Raw genomic sequence first — 18,483 nt, 5'->3', positions numbered from 1 at the left:
CTTATTGATGCAAAAGTATCTTTATACCTGTACATTGTACTTTGTAGCCCTGTGAATGGAATATCTGTCCATTGCTAGCCCCACCTTATTTTATTCAAGATATGTCCATTAGCTTAATCTGCTAATGAGATTATTAGGGCATATTTCCTTTAACATCTGAGATGCGTATGAGGTACACCACTGTCTTTAGTCCCACTGATTTGAGGTAAACACATCGGTGCTATCGTACCTCGTGACTCGTCTGCTGACTGCTGTAAAACTGCTCTCTGGCATACTGCCCAGTTTCCTTAACCCATAAGGCACATGTTCGGCATACCAAATAGACAATGAAGTACGGCTTTGCATTTTTTTCTTTCTTGGCCTTATGTAACACAATGATATTGAAGATAAAAGAAATACGATGAGACATCACTCCTATTTAAGAATTTGAAATTGGGGTTTTATTCTTCAGATATGCATGAAAGCATTTACAAAGTCCTTAATGCTACAGAGACTTAAATGTGTATTTCTGAATAACATGAGGGTTCTGTCTCTGATAAGGCACAGAGAGACATAACAACAGATCAAACAATATGCATACAATGAGAAAAAGGCAATCAAGCAATATTACTGCAATTATGCAAAGGTCTGAGGCAGCAATCTCAAAGTTGTCTGTTAATCTGATTAAATAATATACCAGCCATGCTGAATGTGCTTAAAATGAATGACCATATTCCATAGAAGTTATCTGCTCAGGAGCCAGTTTTCATTTCCCACAAATGGTAGTAGGATTCATGTTTACCATCAAATGTAATAATCTATAGACTACATTTCTGTACAGTGCTGCAATAAAGAATGAGAGGAACATAAGTCACACATAAAAAAATCTTTACAGCACTCTTGTAATTCTGTGCTGTACAATGTCAAACATTGGCATACAAGTACTTTTAAAATAAAGTACTTTTTTGTATTAAATTATAAACATTTTCAAAAAAGGCACAAACAATAAAACAACAAAACAACTTAACTTCATATAACTTGGCATTCTCAAGGCATTCTGACTTTGTCGACCCTCTCAAAAGCATTTTCAAAACCAGTTGAAATCCTATACAACTGCATAACACAACACACCAGATGATAGTACAGGCACACCCAATCTTATCATGTGCATGCTCTTAAACTAACATTTGCAACAAAAAAACATGCCATTTCAATTTTTCTTTGATTGTCCTTTAAACATGTTGCCTTAAAGGCCCCAAATAAAGCCTTAAATCAAAGAACTAAAGAACTAAATGAATGTTTGTATAAACCAAGTCTAACCTTTAATCCAATTAGTGCATAATTTTTACAGACATTTTTTTACAAACCCCTGCAATTCTCCAAATGGAGAATGGAACTGTTGCTGCGGCGTGTATTTACATAGAAAACATGGCAGACTTACAAAACAAGGCAGTAAACATTTTTGCTTTTCTGCTTTGGCAGTCAACAGTTGTTGACACATTGGATCAAAACATATCTTGATATGTTTACACTGATTTTGCTTTCAAAATAAAAGTTGAACACAAAATAACATAAATAAAACGAGAAATAATGGGTCCATCGTGTTGAATCTTGGTGACTGATGAGTGGCCAGTTCAATGGATGAAAGACCTGATAGAGAGAGCGAAGTCAGTGGTTCCCCTGTGGAGGTAAAACTGCCTTCTCTAAGCCACCTGCAGTTAGGTCATACCTAAAAGAAAAGAGAGATGGAGGATAGGAGGGGGGAGAGAGAGAGAGGATAGGAAAGGGGGAGGAATAACATCAATCATATTAATGAAATTAGAACTAGTCGCATGAGCGCACTGCACTTCCTGATGAGAGCAGACTAAATTAAGGAGATATCTTGATAAGATGTTTAATTAATGAGCAGGAGGGACAAGATGAGTGAGATAACGAGTGTGTGTGTGTGTGTGTGTGTGTGTGTGTGTGTGTATAAGAAAAGGAAACAGCTCTAAAGAACTTAATACTAAAAATAACGATATACTGATAACATATAATAAGAAATCTTACAGTTGTTTGACGGTGTTTACGGTACACTAACAGCATACCATTGCGTCCATCCCTTGGAAATTTCATCGCTTGTCAAATCCACAAGCACCTGTGTGGACAGGGAAGACATGACCAGTCAACCAGAAGCATTTTACAGTCAGGAAAGTGCAAGTCAAAGACAGATAATAATAATAATAATAATAATAATAATAATAATAATAATAATAATAATAATAATAATAATAATAAATAATAATAATAATGGATTTTATTTTTATAGCACACTTTAACATACAAAGAGGTCTCAAGGTGCTTAACAAGGTCACAACAACAATAATGCAAGGTAATAGGAGTGCAAAAATAGCAATTAAAACAGTGGAAGGAAGTGAGGAAATGAATAAAGAAGGAAGGAAGGAAGTGAGGAAATTAATAAAGGAAGGAAGGAAGGAAGTGAGGAAATTAATAAAGGAAGGAAGGAAGGAAGTGAGGAAACAGTACTTTTCCCAGAAGGCCTTTGTGTTTGGACAGCAGCCCTCCACCATTCTTCACTGCTACATCCAGAGTCCTCCTATGGAGTTCCACCATGGACACACTGAACTCAAATCTAAATCACACACACACACACACACACACACATACAGAAGCAAAACATTAACTCTTTGAGTTGCTACACCAGTCTTTATTAAATGGCACACTCACTGTGGAAATTCTCAAATCCTTACTCAAAGCGGGACTGCGGGGGGATCTCAACACTTGAGAAAGCTTTACCTGCAGCTCGCATTTCTGCTTTCATTTCTGCCGACAAATGAAGCTCACCAAAGAGTGGAAAACCAGACAGGATTTTCTCTTGCACATCAATGTGTATTACAGATATATCTCATCAATGCCTACTTACGACTGATCATAGATGGGGTTAAGAGTCCTCTTCAGTGTGTTGGTCTTCCTTCTGCCTGTTCGGCTCTTGTCTGGCAGCAGGTAGAGCCTGATGAAGGGGTCCGAGCCGTCCTTCGTAAAGGCTATGAGGTTACTGTGGGGGTAATGAGAGGTCAAAAGGTGAAACGCTAGTAAGTGTGCACACATGTGGTAGGCATGGATAGGAAAGGTGCTTTTTTTTTAAAAAAAAACAGTTCAGCCAAACGTCACAAGGGGTATAACTAGAGTGACATGCTCCTAAAACACCCTGCCCTAAGTTCAAAACACAAGCCAGCACTAAACACAACGTTAGCTAAATACTGCTACTGGCTGGAGAAAGTCATTGAAGGCTTTAAGGTTTTAAACCAACTTTGATTAATAAGATAAGACTAGTATATAGTGATATAATGCCTAGTCGAGCTGTTGACTCTAATGCTGAAAAGTAGTTTGAACGAGTGGAACTGAATGAGGCCAGTGACACCCGGTGAGACTGAGATCTATTACTGCCCGCATCAGTCACTGAGTGGAATCTCTCATCAGTCATTTGGAACAAACGCCCACACAAACTTTCCAGGAAGATGGCAGGCCTTGCCTGATAGACTCATTCCTGGATTTACAATGACAGGTACAGTGTAAATCTTACGGGATTAGATTGTGAAGATAAATGTGTTTGAAGAGTTTGCAAGTCAAACAGTGTGTGTGAGAGAGAGACAGAAATAATTTGTGAGTGCAGTGGGAGGGCTCTGTGTGTGTGTGTGTGTGTGTGTGTGTGTGTGTGTGTGTGTGTGTGTGTGTGTGTTTGTGTTTGTGTGTGTGAGTGTGTGTGTGTGTGTGTATACTAACCGACAAGCGTGCACCACCACAATGAGTTTGTTCCTCTGAGGACTGTGTCTCACTGTGAGTTGTACCTCACCCAGAGGATACTGACTGAGTGTTGAGCCACTGCAAAAGGCAAAAGGAGAACGTTACACACACCTGCACACATACACACTGTCTTGCACACATCCTTATCACACTCCCACATCAACTTCCACAGGCAAATACCCACACAGAGAACACTGACGTAACCTCACTGAAAGAGAGTGTGCATATCTTGATCTCTACATTTGCGAACACCTACACACAACTCATGGACCGCGGAACCAGTATGGCCAGTATGGCCCGGGCCCTACCTGCTTTTGAACATCAAACACGGTCAAATTTGGCATCCATCAGTAGCCTCATACATCATACACTGCTTCCTTTTGTCAGAGTGTGGGAACAGACATAATGTGGGGACAGAATAGATTTAATCCATACACATTTCAGGAAAGTCCGACACATCAACCAATCAAATTGTTCTACTTCTATGAGTCAGGCGTAATCTATTGGAAATATCATCCACCAAAACCTTGGCTCATACTGCAAGTCTATGTACAGTACATTGTCCTCTCACTAGTGATGCAAATAATAGTTCTTTGAAAGGAGTCGGATCTTATGGCTCTGTTCCTTTCCGAGACGTCTGATTTTTTTTTAGGGGGCGGGGGTTAGTAGGTTTATCTGCAAAGTAGTCACTAGGATAACTATATGATTTGGATCAGATTCGAGGTTTGGACCAGATTGAAACAAATCAGATAAACTGGACTAGGTTTAGCAGACAGGAGGATGAAGTATGTGCCTCAGCTGCAGTCACACTAAATCCTTCACGCAGGAGTGTGCTGGGGTGTGGCCATGTTTATTCCTGCTTTAGAATGTAACCGCTGTTAAAGTAACGTTTTCTTTAATTTAACTCTAATTCACTGCTTTTGTTCTCGCTAATGCTGCTCCCTCTCTTCATTCACCTTCTAGCTTGCTCGACCACCGTTTCTCTCTCTCAACATTTGAATGTGTTTACAAACAGCAACCAACAAATCCTACTCATTCTGCCTTTAAGAAACCTAATGGTTTTCATTGGTCACGTGAAGGAAAGTTGGATTTAGGCCAGGCAGTGACATTTGGGCACATAAAAAAAGTACCAATGAGCCGTTGAAAAGAACTATATTGTTTACAAACATAACATCACTACCTCTCACTCTTGGTTTGTTTATGTAACATGACGGTCATGCTATGCTAGCATGATGCTATGCTGATGGGCCCAACCAATTTTTAAATCCCTGGTAGCCCTTCGGGCAAGCATTCTTTCAATTTAGTTTTCCCAAAATTGATTTAACTAGCCCAAATATTTTTTTTTTTAACATTTTCCTGTAGAATAAAAAAAATACCTGACCTAGGAAGCACAGACTGCAACGATCATCAAACATATTAAAATGCATCTTCCTTCACTGCAGGTGTATGTAAACTCAAGGGCAGTCTGTGGGTTGTGGTGGTATGTTTGCTCAAGGAACAAATGGATAAAGATGTTGTCTTTGTCTATGTGTGCAAATCAGTATTGATCTCTGTTTTCCTGTAGCACTATTTTGTGAGGAATGCTGGTGTAGAAGAGGACTCTCATCAAACACAACCTGACTAGTGCCTTTCCAATTAATGCATACACTTCCTAGAGGACATACCATCATGATCAATAACTCTTTTGTTAGGTGGTCAAAGTCCTTCTTCCAAATGGCAAGTCAATGGAACAGAAAGGAGGGGATTTTATTTCACTAAGGGGATACTATTAATAGCCCATCAGGCAGAAAAAACCTGATTGTTCCAGGATGTCAGACTGACGATTTTGCAAGCCCTTGACTATTACCAGTCTTCTGTCTTACTCACTCACTCACACACACACACACACACACACACACACACACACACACACACACACACACACACACACACACACACACACACACACACACACACACACTCACTTCTGCAGCTGCCTCAGTCTGTTCTGCAGCTCCTGCGTGGCACAGGGCAGTGAGCTGTCCGAGGCCAGGCTGCTCATGGACTCCCGGTGGGCCTGCTGCTTGTGGACGCTGCTGATGGCCAGGCTGGAGCTGCTGCGCCGCACGTCTCCCTGGCCTCCCCGCAGCGGGCTGCCCCCGCTGGGCTGCTGAGAGTGGGGCGCTCCCTGGGTTGCGTTGGTGGATGAGGAGGCCTGGCTGTGCGGGGCTGCCTGGGAGGCCTGACTGGTGGGCGGCTTATGGGAAGTGGCGGTGGGGTTGCAGACGCCGTCGCTAGTGCGTCTCACCTGCACACAGGAGGGTTGGTCGGACGTGCCCTGCTTTTCTAGACAGAGCACCTGAGAGAGGGGGAGGGAAAGACACAGATACATTTGGGCTCCACATACAGTGTCAGTTTATACAACTGACTAAAGATACTAACATACATACAGTATATGAGTGATTCAGACCTAGGGAACACACAATCAATCACACACACAAGCACACCTACATACTGTCAATACACAGAACATTCTCTCTTCCAGTCATAAACAGACAAAGCTCTATACAATTGAATGCATTCACACCACCACTTACATAGAAACCTTTGTTAGGCACACATTTACAAAGTAAACTGGCTGCATGCAGAGAATGAACTGACAACCTCACGAACACAGGATCTCCCTTATGACTAACACACACACACACACACTGTAGCGAAGGGAGAGCATGGTCACCCCGCCCAGACTCAAACCCGGGTCTACAGGGTGCCAAACATGCGCTCTGACCGACACACCAAAGAGCCCGGCTCGATGGCATGGCAGCCAGAGCACATATTCAATTGTAGGGACGATCACATCGTCACACACAAACACAATAAAACACACACACACACACACACACATTCATACATATTCACAAACGTACCCTAAGAGCCATCTTGAGCTTGAGGGTGCAGCTGGGTCCGGAGTTTTTGAGGGGAAACTGCTGAGTCAGCGTCATGTCTTCCTCTCCGAGCAGCCCACTCAGCGGCACCATGAGAGTACCCAGGGTGCACTTGTGCTTGTCATCCCTAACCTGTAGACAGGAAAAATGGCTTTCTAAAGTCAGCTTTCAAGCATTTGTCATCCCAATTACCGTTTAAACCAGTGTCCCTGTGCATAGGAAACCTATGGCAGTCCAAAGAGCCCTAACCACATCCCCAGGCACAGACGACATAAGTTTGACTTAACAGTGTATTTAAAACCAACCATAACATACCCTCTATCTACTGCACTCTATAGGAAGTAAAACCACTAAGATATAGCAAAGCCCAACATATATAGTATGTACGGCAGCCCCATGCAATATCTATACAATGATATGGATGGTAGAGACAAAGGGTACAGCACCTCTACTCCAAGCTCCTGTGTGTAGGGGTTGTGGACGAGGAAAGAGAAGGCCTCCTCCCACAGAGGCTCTGTGGTCTTAAAGCGTACCTGTGCACAACATAAGAGACTCTCTTCACACGTCATACATATTATATTTAAGCAATGAGCCACAAGAGGACGTGCTTTGCGCTGATTTCAGAACAGGTAAGGGCAGTTGTTAGGCACGACGCAATGATTATACGGATTATACGGTTCAACAACCACTGTAGAGGCAAACAAACAGGTGGACGCAGGAGGATGTGGTACCATGGGAGTGGCTTGCACACAGACATACCTTGCTCTGGTATGTTTTGGGTCCCACTGTGAACATCACGTAAGGACTGGGGTCGCTACTCGTCTTCTTTCCAGACTGAAGGAATGAAGGAAGCATTGATAACAATTGAGAGTCAACAACGTAAACCACAGTTGTGTTAAGATAACGGGTAACTGGTAACTACATGCAAACAGAAACAGTAACAACAAATAAATCAATGAATCAATCGAAAATCATTCAATTAATTTAACTATATTGCCTAGTGCTGAAATGTTTTTTCACCTTAATATGGCAAAAGCTTAACTCAAACAAAAATGCATTTGACAACACAAATCTGGAGTCATAAGCAAGCATGCAGCACTTGAACACATACACATCGTATGCACATCACGCACATAACATTACACATTATCATTATGCAACATGATGCAGGACATTATTCCAAGGCTGCAGTTAAATTGCTGGCATGTTGTGTGTGGTGATACAACATAGTGGATGTACACTCACAAGATTACACAACATGATGGATGTCTACTTTGCACTGACATATACTGATACGAGAGTGCAGGTGACAGTCACCTCAATGATAGAGTGGAGCCACATTATGAACATGAAAACATAAGGTATACCAAGCAGTACACACTTCAGGACAAATTAGCCATACTGCTCGACCACTGTTCACTGACAGCCACAAAACCAAAGGCAGGAAACACGTCCTGAACAATAACCCTTCATGCGCCATGAATAAAGGATTTTTTTGACAATCACAAGTAATACTGTAAGTGTTAACATACAGTACATTCAAATAATGAAAGTGAAAGAACATGTATATGATCATTATATTGATGTATATTGGCATATTGACATGTTCATAATTTGTCCCTCTTTTCTCTGTAGAGATATTTCTGTGTCTGTGAAACTAATCCCTATCTGCCAAATCTGAATTGTTGTTGTTTTTTTTTTAATCACAGACAACATATCAGCATTCTACATCAGTACAATGACAGTATGTCACAGATTTGCCAGATGGAGATAAGGTCCAAGAACCCTAAACCATCACTATCTTGCCAGTGGGACATAATAAGATTTACCAAAAGTGACATGAAAAGTCAGTGGCTGACAGCTCAGTGAAAGACAGGAATAAGACCAATGACTACACACACACTGACGACACACACTGTCTCTCTCTCTCTCTCACTGTACCTTCAGTGCTTTATAGGCCTGCTTGGAGCCGTCGTGGTTAAACTCTAGAGGGTATCTCTAGCAGACAGCATGGGGATGGAAGAGAATCAGGACAAGAGTTAATATGGAAGAGCATGCAGTATGATGAGGGTTAGTTCAGATCTGACCATAGATATACAGGATATGGCCTAGATCAGAGGCAGGGCCCTTTTTCTCTCTTTCTCATCCGGTGGCAAGGGGAGAAAAGCATCCTGCATCTGCAGAACAGGGTGGTGTTTGAACAGTGAAAACAACATTTCTCACAAGCGGAGGTTGGGCACACAAGTCCAAATTAATTTTACTAACAATCCCAAACACTGAGTCAACAGTATGAACTCTGAATGTGATATTTGATAAAAGACAAAAACCAGAGGCACATTTTCCTGGCGCTATGGGTAGCTAAGGGGTCAGTTACACTACCAAGGGGGTCATTGTTTGTTTGTAAACAACCAGATGTGTCAGACAAAGGCCACAAGGGCATCTCTGGGTCAGTTACCTCAGAGGAGTGAACCGAAATAGAGACTGTCATAAGGACAAGGCTCTAGCAGGTGTGTGCGGCGGCTACGACGGCTTGAAACCATCTCAGATGGCTCTGCGTCCTCTGGCGAGGAGAAAGGCCATGGGAGGTCGGGGGAGACTAACACCTCTCTTTTTAGTCGGTGGCCAAAAGGTTGCGCATGTCACCACGTGGTGACATCCCGTGCTGCCTGAGCCGACAAGTAACATTACGTACGTAATGATGCATTAGGGATTGAATGACATTGTTTTCAGTCACTCCAGTGATTAAAGAATAACAAATACAAAACCCTGTTAATTACTGGCACAATGCAGCAAGGCTGGTCTTCATGCTTTCCGCTGGGAGTTGGGGTTGGGGGTTGGAGGGGGTTGACCTTGGTTCAGGGAGCAGAGTTGTTTTTCCCAGAGGGAGAGACCCTGTCACACGGTTAACAGCAGCAGGTCGCTAATGCTAGTGCTATTTCTGGGTAAGCGGGGGATGCAAGGGTGGGGGGGGGGGGGGGCTCGACGGGCAGCGGAGGACTCACAAATAGCGATCTACAGGGGGAAGCTGAGTTTGGGCAAAAGACGAGGCCCGAGGCTCTCCTCTCGTTCAAGTTCCCACAGCCAAAGCTCCCCGTAAACACACTCTTCAGGGCCCAGCCAGACCGTTAGGAAAGAGCACAGTGTAAGAGAGATAGGACACAAACACTGATCTTCCACTGCGGATATTTTTTCAATTCACTATTTTAAGAAGTCAGTTAATAACCAGTCTTAATGGCTGTGATGATAGCCTTAGATAAATATAAAATGTCAGCGAGAGAAACTGGGTATCTGTGGGGTTTTCGGTCTCTATGGAAGAAAAAGAGTTGTAAGAAATACAAGTGAAGGAAAAGGACTCAGAATAGTCTAATCAGTGTACCTGTGTTAGGGGCTAAATTCATGTTTGACCAATTTAAGACGTGTCCTTCTTTGAGCTAAACACCGCACCATCAGATAACCAGAATGAAAGTCATGAAAGGCAGATGGTGGAAATGTCGAGACTGTTCTTTAAGAGGGGACACACAGCCATTCACAGGTTAAAGTGTGATGTCAGGAAAAACAGTGTGGAAAAAGACTGGAATAACTCATCGGTGAGGTCACTGTGGGAATGGAATTAAACCACGGCCTTGAGAAGCTCAGCTAAATACAGGGACTGTGCACATGTGCCATGGTGGCGTGTTGAAACACTCCTGCTGACTTCACGGGGCTGTCTGTCACCAACCCTTGACTTAAAGACAATGAGCTGACAGAACTTTGTATTTTATTTCATAGAGGAATGATGTCCTCCACACACTAGGCGTTATAAATAAACAACATAAAAGATATTTTGTAGTGTAGTGACTGGTTCATCAAATGCAAAGTTAAGTGTGAGAACAGTGTCAGAACAAATGGATAAAGATGTTGTCTTTGTCTATGTGTGCAAATCAGTATTGAGCTCTGTTTTCCATTGAACTTTCCGTACCGGCAGGTTCCTGGCAGAGTCTAGGTAGATGACCAGCAGAGCGGAGGAGAGGCCGTCATTGGCCTGACTCTTGTCTGCTCTGATGCTGCGCAGTACCTGTCAGAGGAGAGACACAGAGAGTGGGAGACTGGAGCAGCACAGTACCATGGCCTGAGATCTACCTTTGGAACTTAAGTTCACCTCCTGCACCAGGTACTCTCTGCACTTCAGGTCAAAGTATAATGAGTTAAAAAATGCAGGAAAATGTGGTTACTTGTAAAGAAAGATCTGGCCTACATTGGCATTATTTACTGAAGGACCTGCTTAAAAACGTAGCTTTAAATATACCATGTATTCTTTATTTTTTTTTATAATAGTAAGGGTATATATTGAATTGTTTGTTTACCTGTTCTAGTTTCTCTGCTGTGGGGAGCAGAGAGAGCCACTCTAGCCTCAGATGGAGTTTTCCAGTCGAAACTTCTTCAAGGTCAAACCACTGCATTCAGTCCACATGATGCATGTCAGATTACATATTTATAATCCCTCGCACTGGCAGTTATAAAACTTTAATTTACATATTTATAATCACTCACACGGGGAGTTATAAAACTTTAATTTTCAGGATGATGCTGACGGCTAAAAAAAAAAATCACATGTAGCGGCTATTTCAAATTTTAATGCTGTAGTGTTTGTTTGTGTTGGACTCCGCAGGGATTTCCTTCATGTTCTGCCAGCTATTGTGCATTGTGCTTTCACAGCCTCCACCCACACCTATCACTTGTGTCTGTGTTGTAATACTGCAGCAGGCTGACTCTCAGTTTTAACAAATACAATATTTTATTACCTCATCCACCTGCTGTTCCTTCCGCAGCTCAGTCATGTCAATCATCAGGCTGAAAAAGAAAAAAAAACAGTATAAAAGATTCATCCTGTTAGCAACCACATATGCTAACCAACCCCCCCCCCCCCCCCTGGAGTCCATCAGCCTTTCCACATGTGGCATCCTAATGCAGGTAAATAAAGCACAGCTCCCATCCTTCGCCTGCTGTGTGTGTGTGGCAGCATTGGGTCTGACAGCACTAAACAGCATGGCCCCATCCGTCTCTGCATGAGGCACTGTGGGTGATTGATCAAGCCACCTGAGCCAGATCCAGAAAGTACTTACACAAGCACTGGGCATATATTTTGTTGGGCCTCACCCATTGGCCAGCAGCCAGACACCGGGGCCAGAATCCAGTGGCTGATGAGGCTTTGTCGTGCGTTTCAAGCGTTATGCTTACGGGATGTGTCAAAGGAGACCTTTTTTCCGCCTGGCTGCAGATTAACAACCTGTCACCTGCTTAATCAGACTGGCGAGAGGACAGGGGAGGCAGTGGGCGTCTGAGTCATGGTTCTAAGGGGCTACTGCTACAAATCGACACGCCACCCTTTCAGAGCTAGCTGTCCTTTTACGAGAGATTTGTTAAGGCTGTCTGATGTGACATTACCCATGCCAAGTGTTTTATTATGAGCTCCCTAACTCCATGGGGACTTTTTTAGGGAGTCTGACATGCCTTGATGTTTATGTATATTTCCTGTAGCTATAAAACATTGATGCACAAGTGGTATATGTAGAAGATGTAAGGTTTCTGGGGGTTTCTCAGGTTTTTTATGATTCTAGGACAAAAACTTGCAGAGGTTTGAAGGCATTTTGACAACAAGAACAAATATTTAAATATCCCTCCACGGGGATATGAGTCCCAGAGGGCTAAGCAGTCTGCAGTCTGCTGAACTCTGCACTGATGTGGATGGGGAAGCTGGTGGAGAAATGAGGATTCTTTGGCTAAAACGAGACAGAAGAAGACCAGCCAATATACATCACCTTCCCAGGAAGTCGTCCTTATCAGGGTCTTCATCAAACAGCTCAATCTCCAAGTGCTGACCTGAGTGCTCGTACACCAGGGCCTGAATGAAAACAAATATGCACATGTCCAATGTTGAAAACAAGTGTGGTGTGTCTGTCTGTCTGTTTGAATTTTGCCCATAGACGCCCTTTTCACCTCGTAAACTTCATTCCATTTTGGCTGCAGGCACTGCTTGATGGTCTTGCTCTGAAAGATCTGGTTGCCAATCTGAACAACTCCGTAAGGGTCAGACTTGCCCTTAATCAGGCCTCCAAGGTACTTATCCTTCCCCTCCAGATCCTGCGCTTCCAGGAAGTGGATTCTGAGCACACCCTGCCAACACACAACAGCCAGGTTGTCACATTTTACATTTAGAGCATCACCTCCGTTGCATTACACTGGCCAGATTATGCTTCCAGAAATTGGTTTCTGACAGATTTATATTATATCAGGGATCCTCAGGGATGAATTCATTCTCGTGACGTTAGTGAATGTCAAATACAATCTCCTGAGGTGACTGGAGTTGACCAACCGTAACTGACACATATTGAATACTAAATAATGCATGCGCACTCTACTGGGGAGCAGTGGCTATGACACCACAAGATGGCAGCACTTCCTTTCAAGGGCACGTCAGATGCCATGAAACAGAGAACACTAGTCTTCACAGAAATTATAAAACTATTAGCAAAGAGGTAAACAAACCCATTTGGTACACACAGTCACAAGGATGATGTTATTGAATGGACAGGGTTGGCTATGCCACGCATGCTGAACAAAGCTTCTTTTCAGAGGTCAAAATATGTGGATTGATGGATACTTGGCTGAAGGCTGAGTCCCTGGGCCCCAGGCCATGGTAAAGCAGCCTCAGCTGTTTTTATTGCTGAGAGTAAGATCTATCTAATGTGCCCAATCATAACAAATGATAGATAGAACAAACAGGATCTAGAAATAGATTTGGCTTCCTGTTACAGACAAATACACACTATATATCAATTCCATCCATCCATACATTCATGTCATCCATCATGGTTTGTCAGTGTGCAGTGTTTACCTTGGGCATAGGGAAGCGGAGCTGGGCGAGCTCCAGATCCCCCACCAGAGGGACAGTCACCCTGTTGGGCAGCACCAGGTAGCTGCAGATGATGTCCTGGATCAGGTTGTCAGTGAAGCCACTGGAAGAGAATGGCAAGAGACACGTTCGCATGAGTCATCCACATGGGAGAAGCAAAGCTGGGGTGTGTGGTTGGCTGTCTGAATTTTAATAGCCGTTTCTGGGGAAACTGAAGCTTAAAAGCTTGTTCGTGTGATCTACTGGGCTGTATTACTTCTTGTTGTAGTCTGTATTGTACATTGCTGTTGCTACGCATGGTACAAGGGAAACACGTGAAAATAAAAAGGAATATATATTCATTTTGCCCATTTCTGTACTTTCATGTTGTAATATTATACAATCTAAGAATAATATAAGAAGTGTCAGCCATTCTTAGCTCTTGCTGAGATGTTTTTCCCAATAGGAAGCCAAACTGAATTTTTTGAACTTTGATTATTGCAAGCTTAACCTGCACCTGCTGACAGTCTGAAGGGACGACATTTGAGCCATGACATGGCAAACTTGTTTCATCAGACACCTTACACAACAGAGTCATGTATGGGGATATTTAATCCTGACATTTCAGACAGTACTTTGAAGCTGGGCAAGTCTCCCTCTGAATTAAAATAAACCTGAGATCCTTGATAACTGTCCTCTGGGTCCTTGGGATGTCTTTCTGTGCCTCTCTGAAATAACCCTGAAATAACAGAGCTATGTCTGTGCTGCTCTGTCTGTGCTGCTCTGAAATAACCCTGAAATAACAGAGCCATGTCTGTGCTGCTCTGTCTGTGCTGCTCTGTCTGTGCTGCTCTGTCTGTGCTGCTCTGTCTCTTCATTTCCTCTTCGAGGTTTCAGTATCAGTGGTGCTCAAAAGCCCGGATTAATCAGTTCCTTCCAAGTGTATTTTGCTTTGAAGGGTCTGTCGGATTAATGCATATCAGATGAAACTGTGTGTGTGTGTGTGTGTGTGTGTGTGTGCGTGTGTACGTGCATGTGTGTGTGCGTGTTGGGTGAATTGGATCACGTGCCAACACACAATTATTCTCTCGTCTGACCACCTCAGCAGAAATCACACAATATGACCTTGCAGTCAAAGACACAACACACACACACACACACACACACACACACACACACACACAGAGGGCAGACAGCCTGTGAATCAAAATGAAATGTGATGTGAAAAGAGAGCAGTGCTGAGTACAGTGAAAGAAGAGTCTGGAGAGACGGAGAGAGCGGGAGAGAGTTCGATAGGACATCAACAGAGGATATATTAGCTCTGAGTCTCACAGCAATTCATTCACGTGAGGGGCAGGGGGGAGGGGGAAGAGGTAACTATGGGACAGAGGAGAGCAGGACACAGACACTATCGCCACTTCCACTCCCCCTTCTGCCACAGACGCTGCTTACCCCGAGGGAGTACTGGCAGCGGTGGGAGGTGGCAGGTCCTTATGCATGCCTGCCGTGTCCTCTACACCGTGCCCTGTGGTGTGTAACCTCAGCCAGGAACGTGAGAATGCTGCCAACGTCTCTCTCTCTTTCTCTCTCTCTCACACTCTCTCTCTCTCTCTCTCTCTCTCTCTCTCTCTCTCTCTCTCGCTCTCTCTCTCTCCCTCCCCTCGTTTCTCTCCCACTATCTTTCATAGACATTCTCGTAGATCACAGATCAAGATCACAGATGCATGGATGTCAATCCAATTTAAACGCAGACCACCGTGCAACTGTCACGCCGAAACTGGAAGCCTCCCCAGACTCCCACACAGGTGCACACACACTTGTGCACACACACTCCAATGAGTAAGGCACTATCTGCTCAGATACATTACCCTCTGCATACGTTGTGGGAGGAGTTTGGGAAATTAGCTGGATGCCTTTCTAGAATGCAGCTCATTGTGTGTGTGTGTGTGCATGCTTTTGTGTGTGTTTGTGTGTGTGTGTGTGTGTGTGTGTGTGTGTGTGTGTGTGTGTGTGGGGGCATGCATATGTATGTTGGTGAATGCATGCGTGTGCATGTGTGTGTATGCATGTGTGTATGCATGTTTGTCTGTATGTGCATGTGTCTGTGTGTGTGTGTGTGTGTCTGTGTGCGCATGTGTCTGTGTAGTCGGGTTAGCCATGGATATGTCACCACTCATGTCCAGGCACAAGTTCCCCTGCCTGTCACTTGCGTGGTGACAGCTTATTTAAAGCTTAGTCAAATTTCTTCATCAGCTCAGGCGAGAGGCAGCATGCCGTCGCAGCTTTGAGAATAACTGCTGCAGCACGGTCGTTTACGGAATGGCTGCACATTCCTTAAAGGCTTTTTTAATCAAGATCAAATTTTCAGCTGCATTTTGAACCAGGAGTGCCAGACACCAGAAGAACCGCCCAATGAGACGTAGTGGGGTTTATGAGATGTTGCCCCCCAAACCAACAACTTAATGCAGTTATGCCAATACCTTGCTCCTGGCACAAAGCAAAATGAGACAATCATGCCTATTATATACAGCAGCAGTGGAGTAACATCTAGAGCCTCTCATTCTGACCTGTTCTGAGGATAACCAGGATATCTGTCAGCGATATATATACTGTATATCTTGATTCAAGGCCAGCCACGTTGGGAGTTTTGCCGTGACGTCACTGGTGGCCCTATATTTGACCCCACCGCAGCCTTCATTTCCACCACCAGCACCACTGCCAAAGCAGAGGACATCAACACCAGCCTGCTGTCAGTCTACTAAGATGTCAGCAGCATTAATCTGTTTTCCATTGTGCTAGAATCCCTTTCTGACTCACAGTAGATGTTGTGTGCCTGTGTGTACGTGTTTGTGTGTATGTGTGCGCGAGTGTGTGTGTGTGCGCCTGTGTGTGTGTGTGCGTATGAGTGTGTGTGTGTGTGCGCCTGTGTATGTGTGCGTGTGAGTGTGAGTGTGTGTGTGTGCGTGTGAGTGTGTGTGTGTGCGTGTGAGAGTTGTGTGTGTGTGCGCCTGTGTGTGTGTGTGTGTGCGTGTGAGTGTGTGTGTGTTCCCTTAGGTGCGTCTCCCTTGAATCAGACTTCCTGGGAGAGCTCTTTTTGAAATCAGGTCAGGCATACCAAAAACATCCCCACTGGAAGCAGAAGAATGGGGAACTGCTCCTGATTATTTCCCTTGAGACCCAGAAGAGAATACTGAAAAAAAATGATGAAAGAAAAGCAGGTGTGACAGGAAAGTTCAAAGGGCGTTTTTTAAAAGAGACAGAAGTGAAGTGGAGCTGATCTAAATCCATCTCAAAAGTCCCACATTCATTAGGACTGCTTCTAATCCCTGCCCCCGCTGATCCGCGTGGGCTTCCCACAGACACCGCCTTCCCACCAGTCAGAGGATGTGAGTTGCCTGGCAATTACAGGGGATCCTCAGAGAGTACAATATAATGAAATTAAAGTTGCTTAAATTAGAAACTTTAAAGGAAGGCGAGAAGGGAAGACATAGCAGCAGACATGGCAGCTTACTGTTCTATTGCAAAAAAAACTGTGTTTTAAAACCCCAACAGAACCCACAACAAGTATCAACCCATTATGGACTGGACTGTCAGGGGCAATGGCTTGTGAATTAAAATGAACTGAACTTCATGTAAAGACATTTCCATTTTAATTGACTGCAGTCTTCCATCTCTCTATTCTCAACCTCTTACTGGCCTTCTTTTGCGCGCTACACTGCAAGCTCACGCCATGCATCTGTAGTTTTCGTAGAATTGACCAATTGAATGTCTACCAGAGCATAGACCTGGTGAACTGGTTCCTTATCCTGCTGCTTCCGGACTAAAGTTCACTCACAAGAGATTAGGAGTGCTTTGGTGGACCAATTTCTAAATATACATCACATTTTTTATATTAACATCTTTTTTACACTGTTTTGTGAGCTGTTCTGTTAGTTGCTTTGCATGCATGTGCTTCTGTATTTACATTTGAATGGTCCTGGAATTTGAATGGTTCTAAATGTTCAAACTGCTCAGTTCGCAACTGGAAATGTGTTGTTTGCTCTATTGAAGAACAATCACTGAGCTCTAAGTGAACATTAATCAGGAATGTTCAAATCATTGAGATTGGCTGATAACGAATGATTTAATAGCCACATCCACCAACTACTCAACCCATTTATGAGTGATAACACCCTGCACTGTATCCATATAATGAGCAAATATAGGTACCTCTGCCTATTCTCACTGCAGGTTTGCTGATGCCAGAGCTCGTTTGTGGTGCTCAATACCCGATGAAATTAGGGCCCTATGTGCCAACATCAATGTTGTGCGTAACCCCCCCCCCCCCCTCCATCAAACTGATAATGGCTGGGACTGTTGGTCTCTGCAGTTATTTTTCCCAGAATGCCCTTTCCAGCCACAACCCTCTCACTGTCCGTGCCATCTCATTTCACTTTATGGCCAATTTGGGACTTTGAACTCGGAGCTGTACCCCTTACTGCGCCTCAGAGTCAACCCTGGATGTCTACTAGCCCATAACATACATTACAGCACGGCGTAACTGCAGCCACAGCAAAACCACACACACTCCACAAACAAACTCACACACACACACACAACACACAATCAATGAGCCACTGATTAAGTCTTTACAACCAGGAAAACCCACAGGGCGGTTAATATGATGTATACGGCTATATGGGCAGAGGAGCTGAGGGATGCATGTGTTTTTCGATTGCTAGCACAAAACGCAACTCTTGAAGGTAGTTAATCTGTGTTAACCCTTTATATCCATTGCAGGCAATCCCTCATTCTGCATGGCTCATCCTTCTATGGGTCTCGTCAACACCACCCCCTACAAACACCTGCTCTATCTCTCTCCAGGGGACACACACGCATGCCAACGCCACAACAAACACCGCCAGG

General features: G+C 43.9%; 1 protein-coding gene across 3 annotated transcripts in view; it reads right to left on the bottom strand.

Moving 5' to 3' along the window:
* Positions 1-439: 439 nt before the first annotated feature.
* Positions 440-18,483, bottom strand: part of esyt2b (extended synaptotagmin-like protein 2b) — a 34,248-nt gene continuing 16,204 nt past the window's right edge. Inside the window, exons 8-24 of one of the 3 annotated variants that reach the window (XM_080854776.1) lie at positions 13,582-13,702; positions 12,684-12,860; positions 12,506-12,588; positions 11,489-11,537; positions 11,051-11,140; positions 10,666-10,761; positions 9,710-9,811; positions 8,649-8,705; positions 7,467-7,541; positions 7,154-7,240; positions 6,690-6,839; positions 5,748-6,121; positions 3,763-3,861; positions 2,903-3,034; positions 2,506-2,611; positions 2,029-2,116; positions 440-1,708 (exon numbers count right to left, since the gene is read on the bottom strand). In XM_080854776.1, coding sequence (XP_080710902.1) covers positions 2,045-2,116; positions 2,506-2,611; positions 2,903-3,034; positions 3,763-3,861; positions 5,748-6,121; positions 6,690-6,839; positions 7,154-7,240; positions 7,467-7,541; positions 8,649-8,705; positions 9,710-9,811; positions 10,666-10,761; positions 11,051-11,140; positions 11,489-11,537; positions 12,506-12,588; positions 12,684-12,860; positions 13,582-13,702 — 1,870 coding nt within the window. In that variant the 3' untranslated portion in view covers positions 440-1,708; positions 2,029-2,044. The remainder of the gene's footprint in view (positions 1,709-2,028; positions 2,117-2,505; positions 2,612-2,902; positions 3,035-3,762; positions 3,862-5,747; positions 6,122-6,689; positions 6,840-7,153; positions 7,241-7,466; positions 7,542-8,648; positions 8,706-9,709; positions 9,812-10,665; positions 10,762-11,050; positions 11,141-11,488; positions 11,538-12,505; positions 12,589-12,683; positions 12,861-13,581; positions 13,703-18,483) is intronic. The other 2 variants (XM_080854777.1, XM_080854778.1) reach the window with 2 other exon arrangements.

This window comes from Sprattus sprattus (genome assembly GCF_963457725.1).
Source record: "Sprattus sprattus genome assembly, chromosome: 17".
Classification (NCBI taxonomy): domain Eukaryota; kingdom Metazoa; phylum Chordata; class Actinopteri; order Clupeiformes; family Clupeidae; genus Sprattus; species Sprattus sprattus.
Note: the sequence above shows the minus strand (reverse complement) of the source record. Positions and strands in the feature narration are given on the sequence as shown.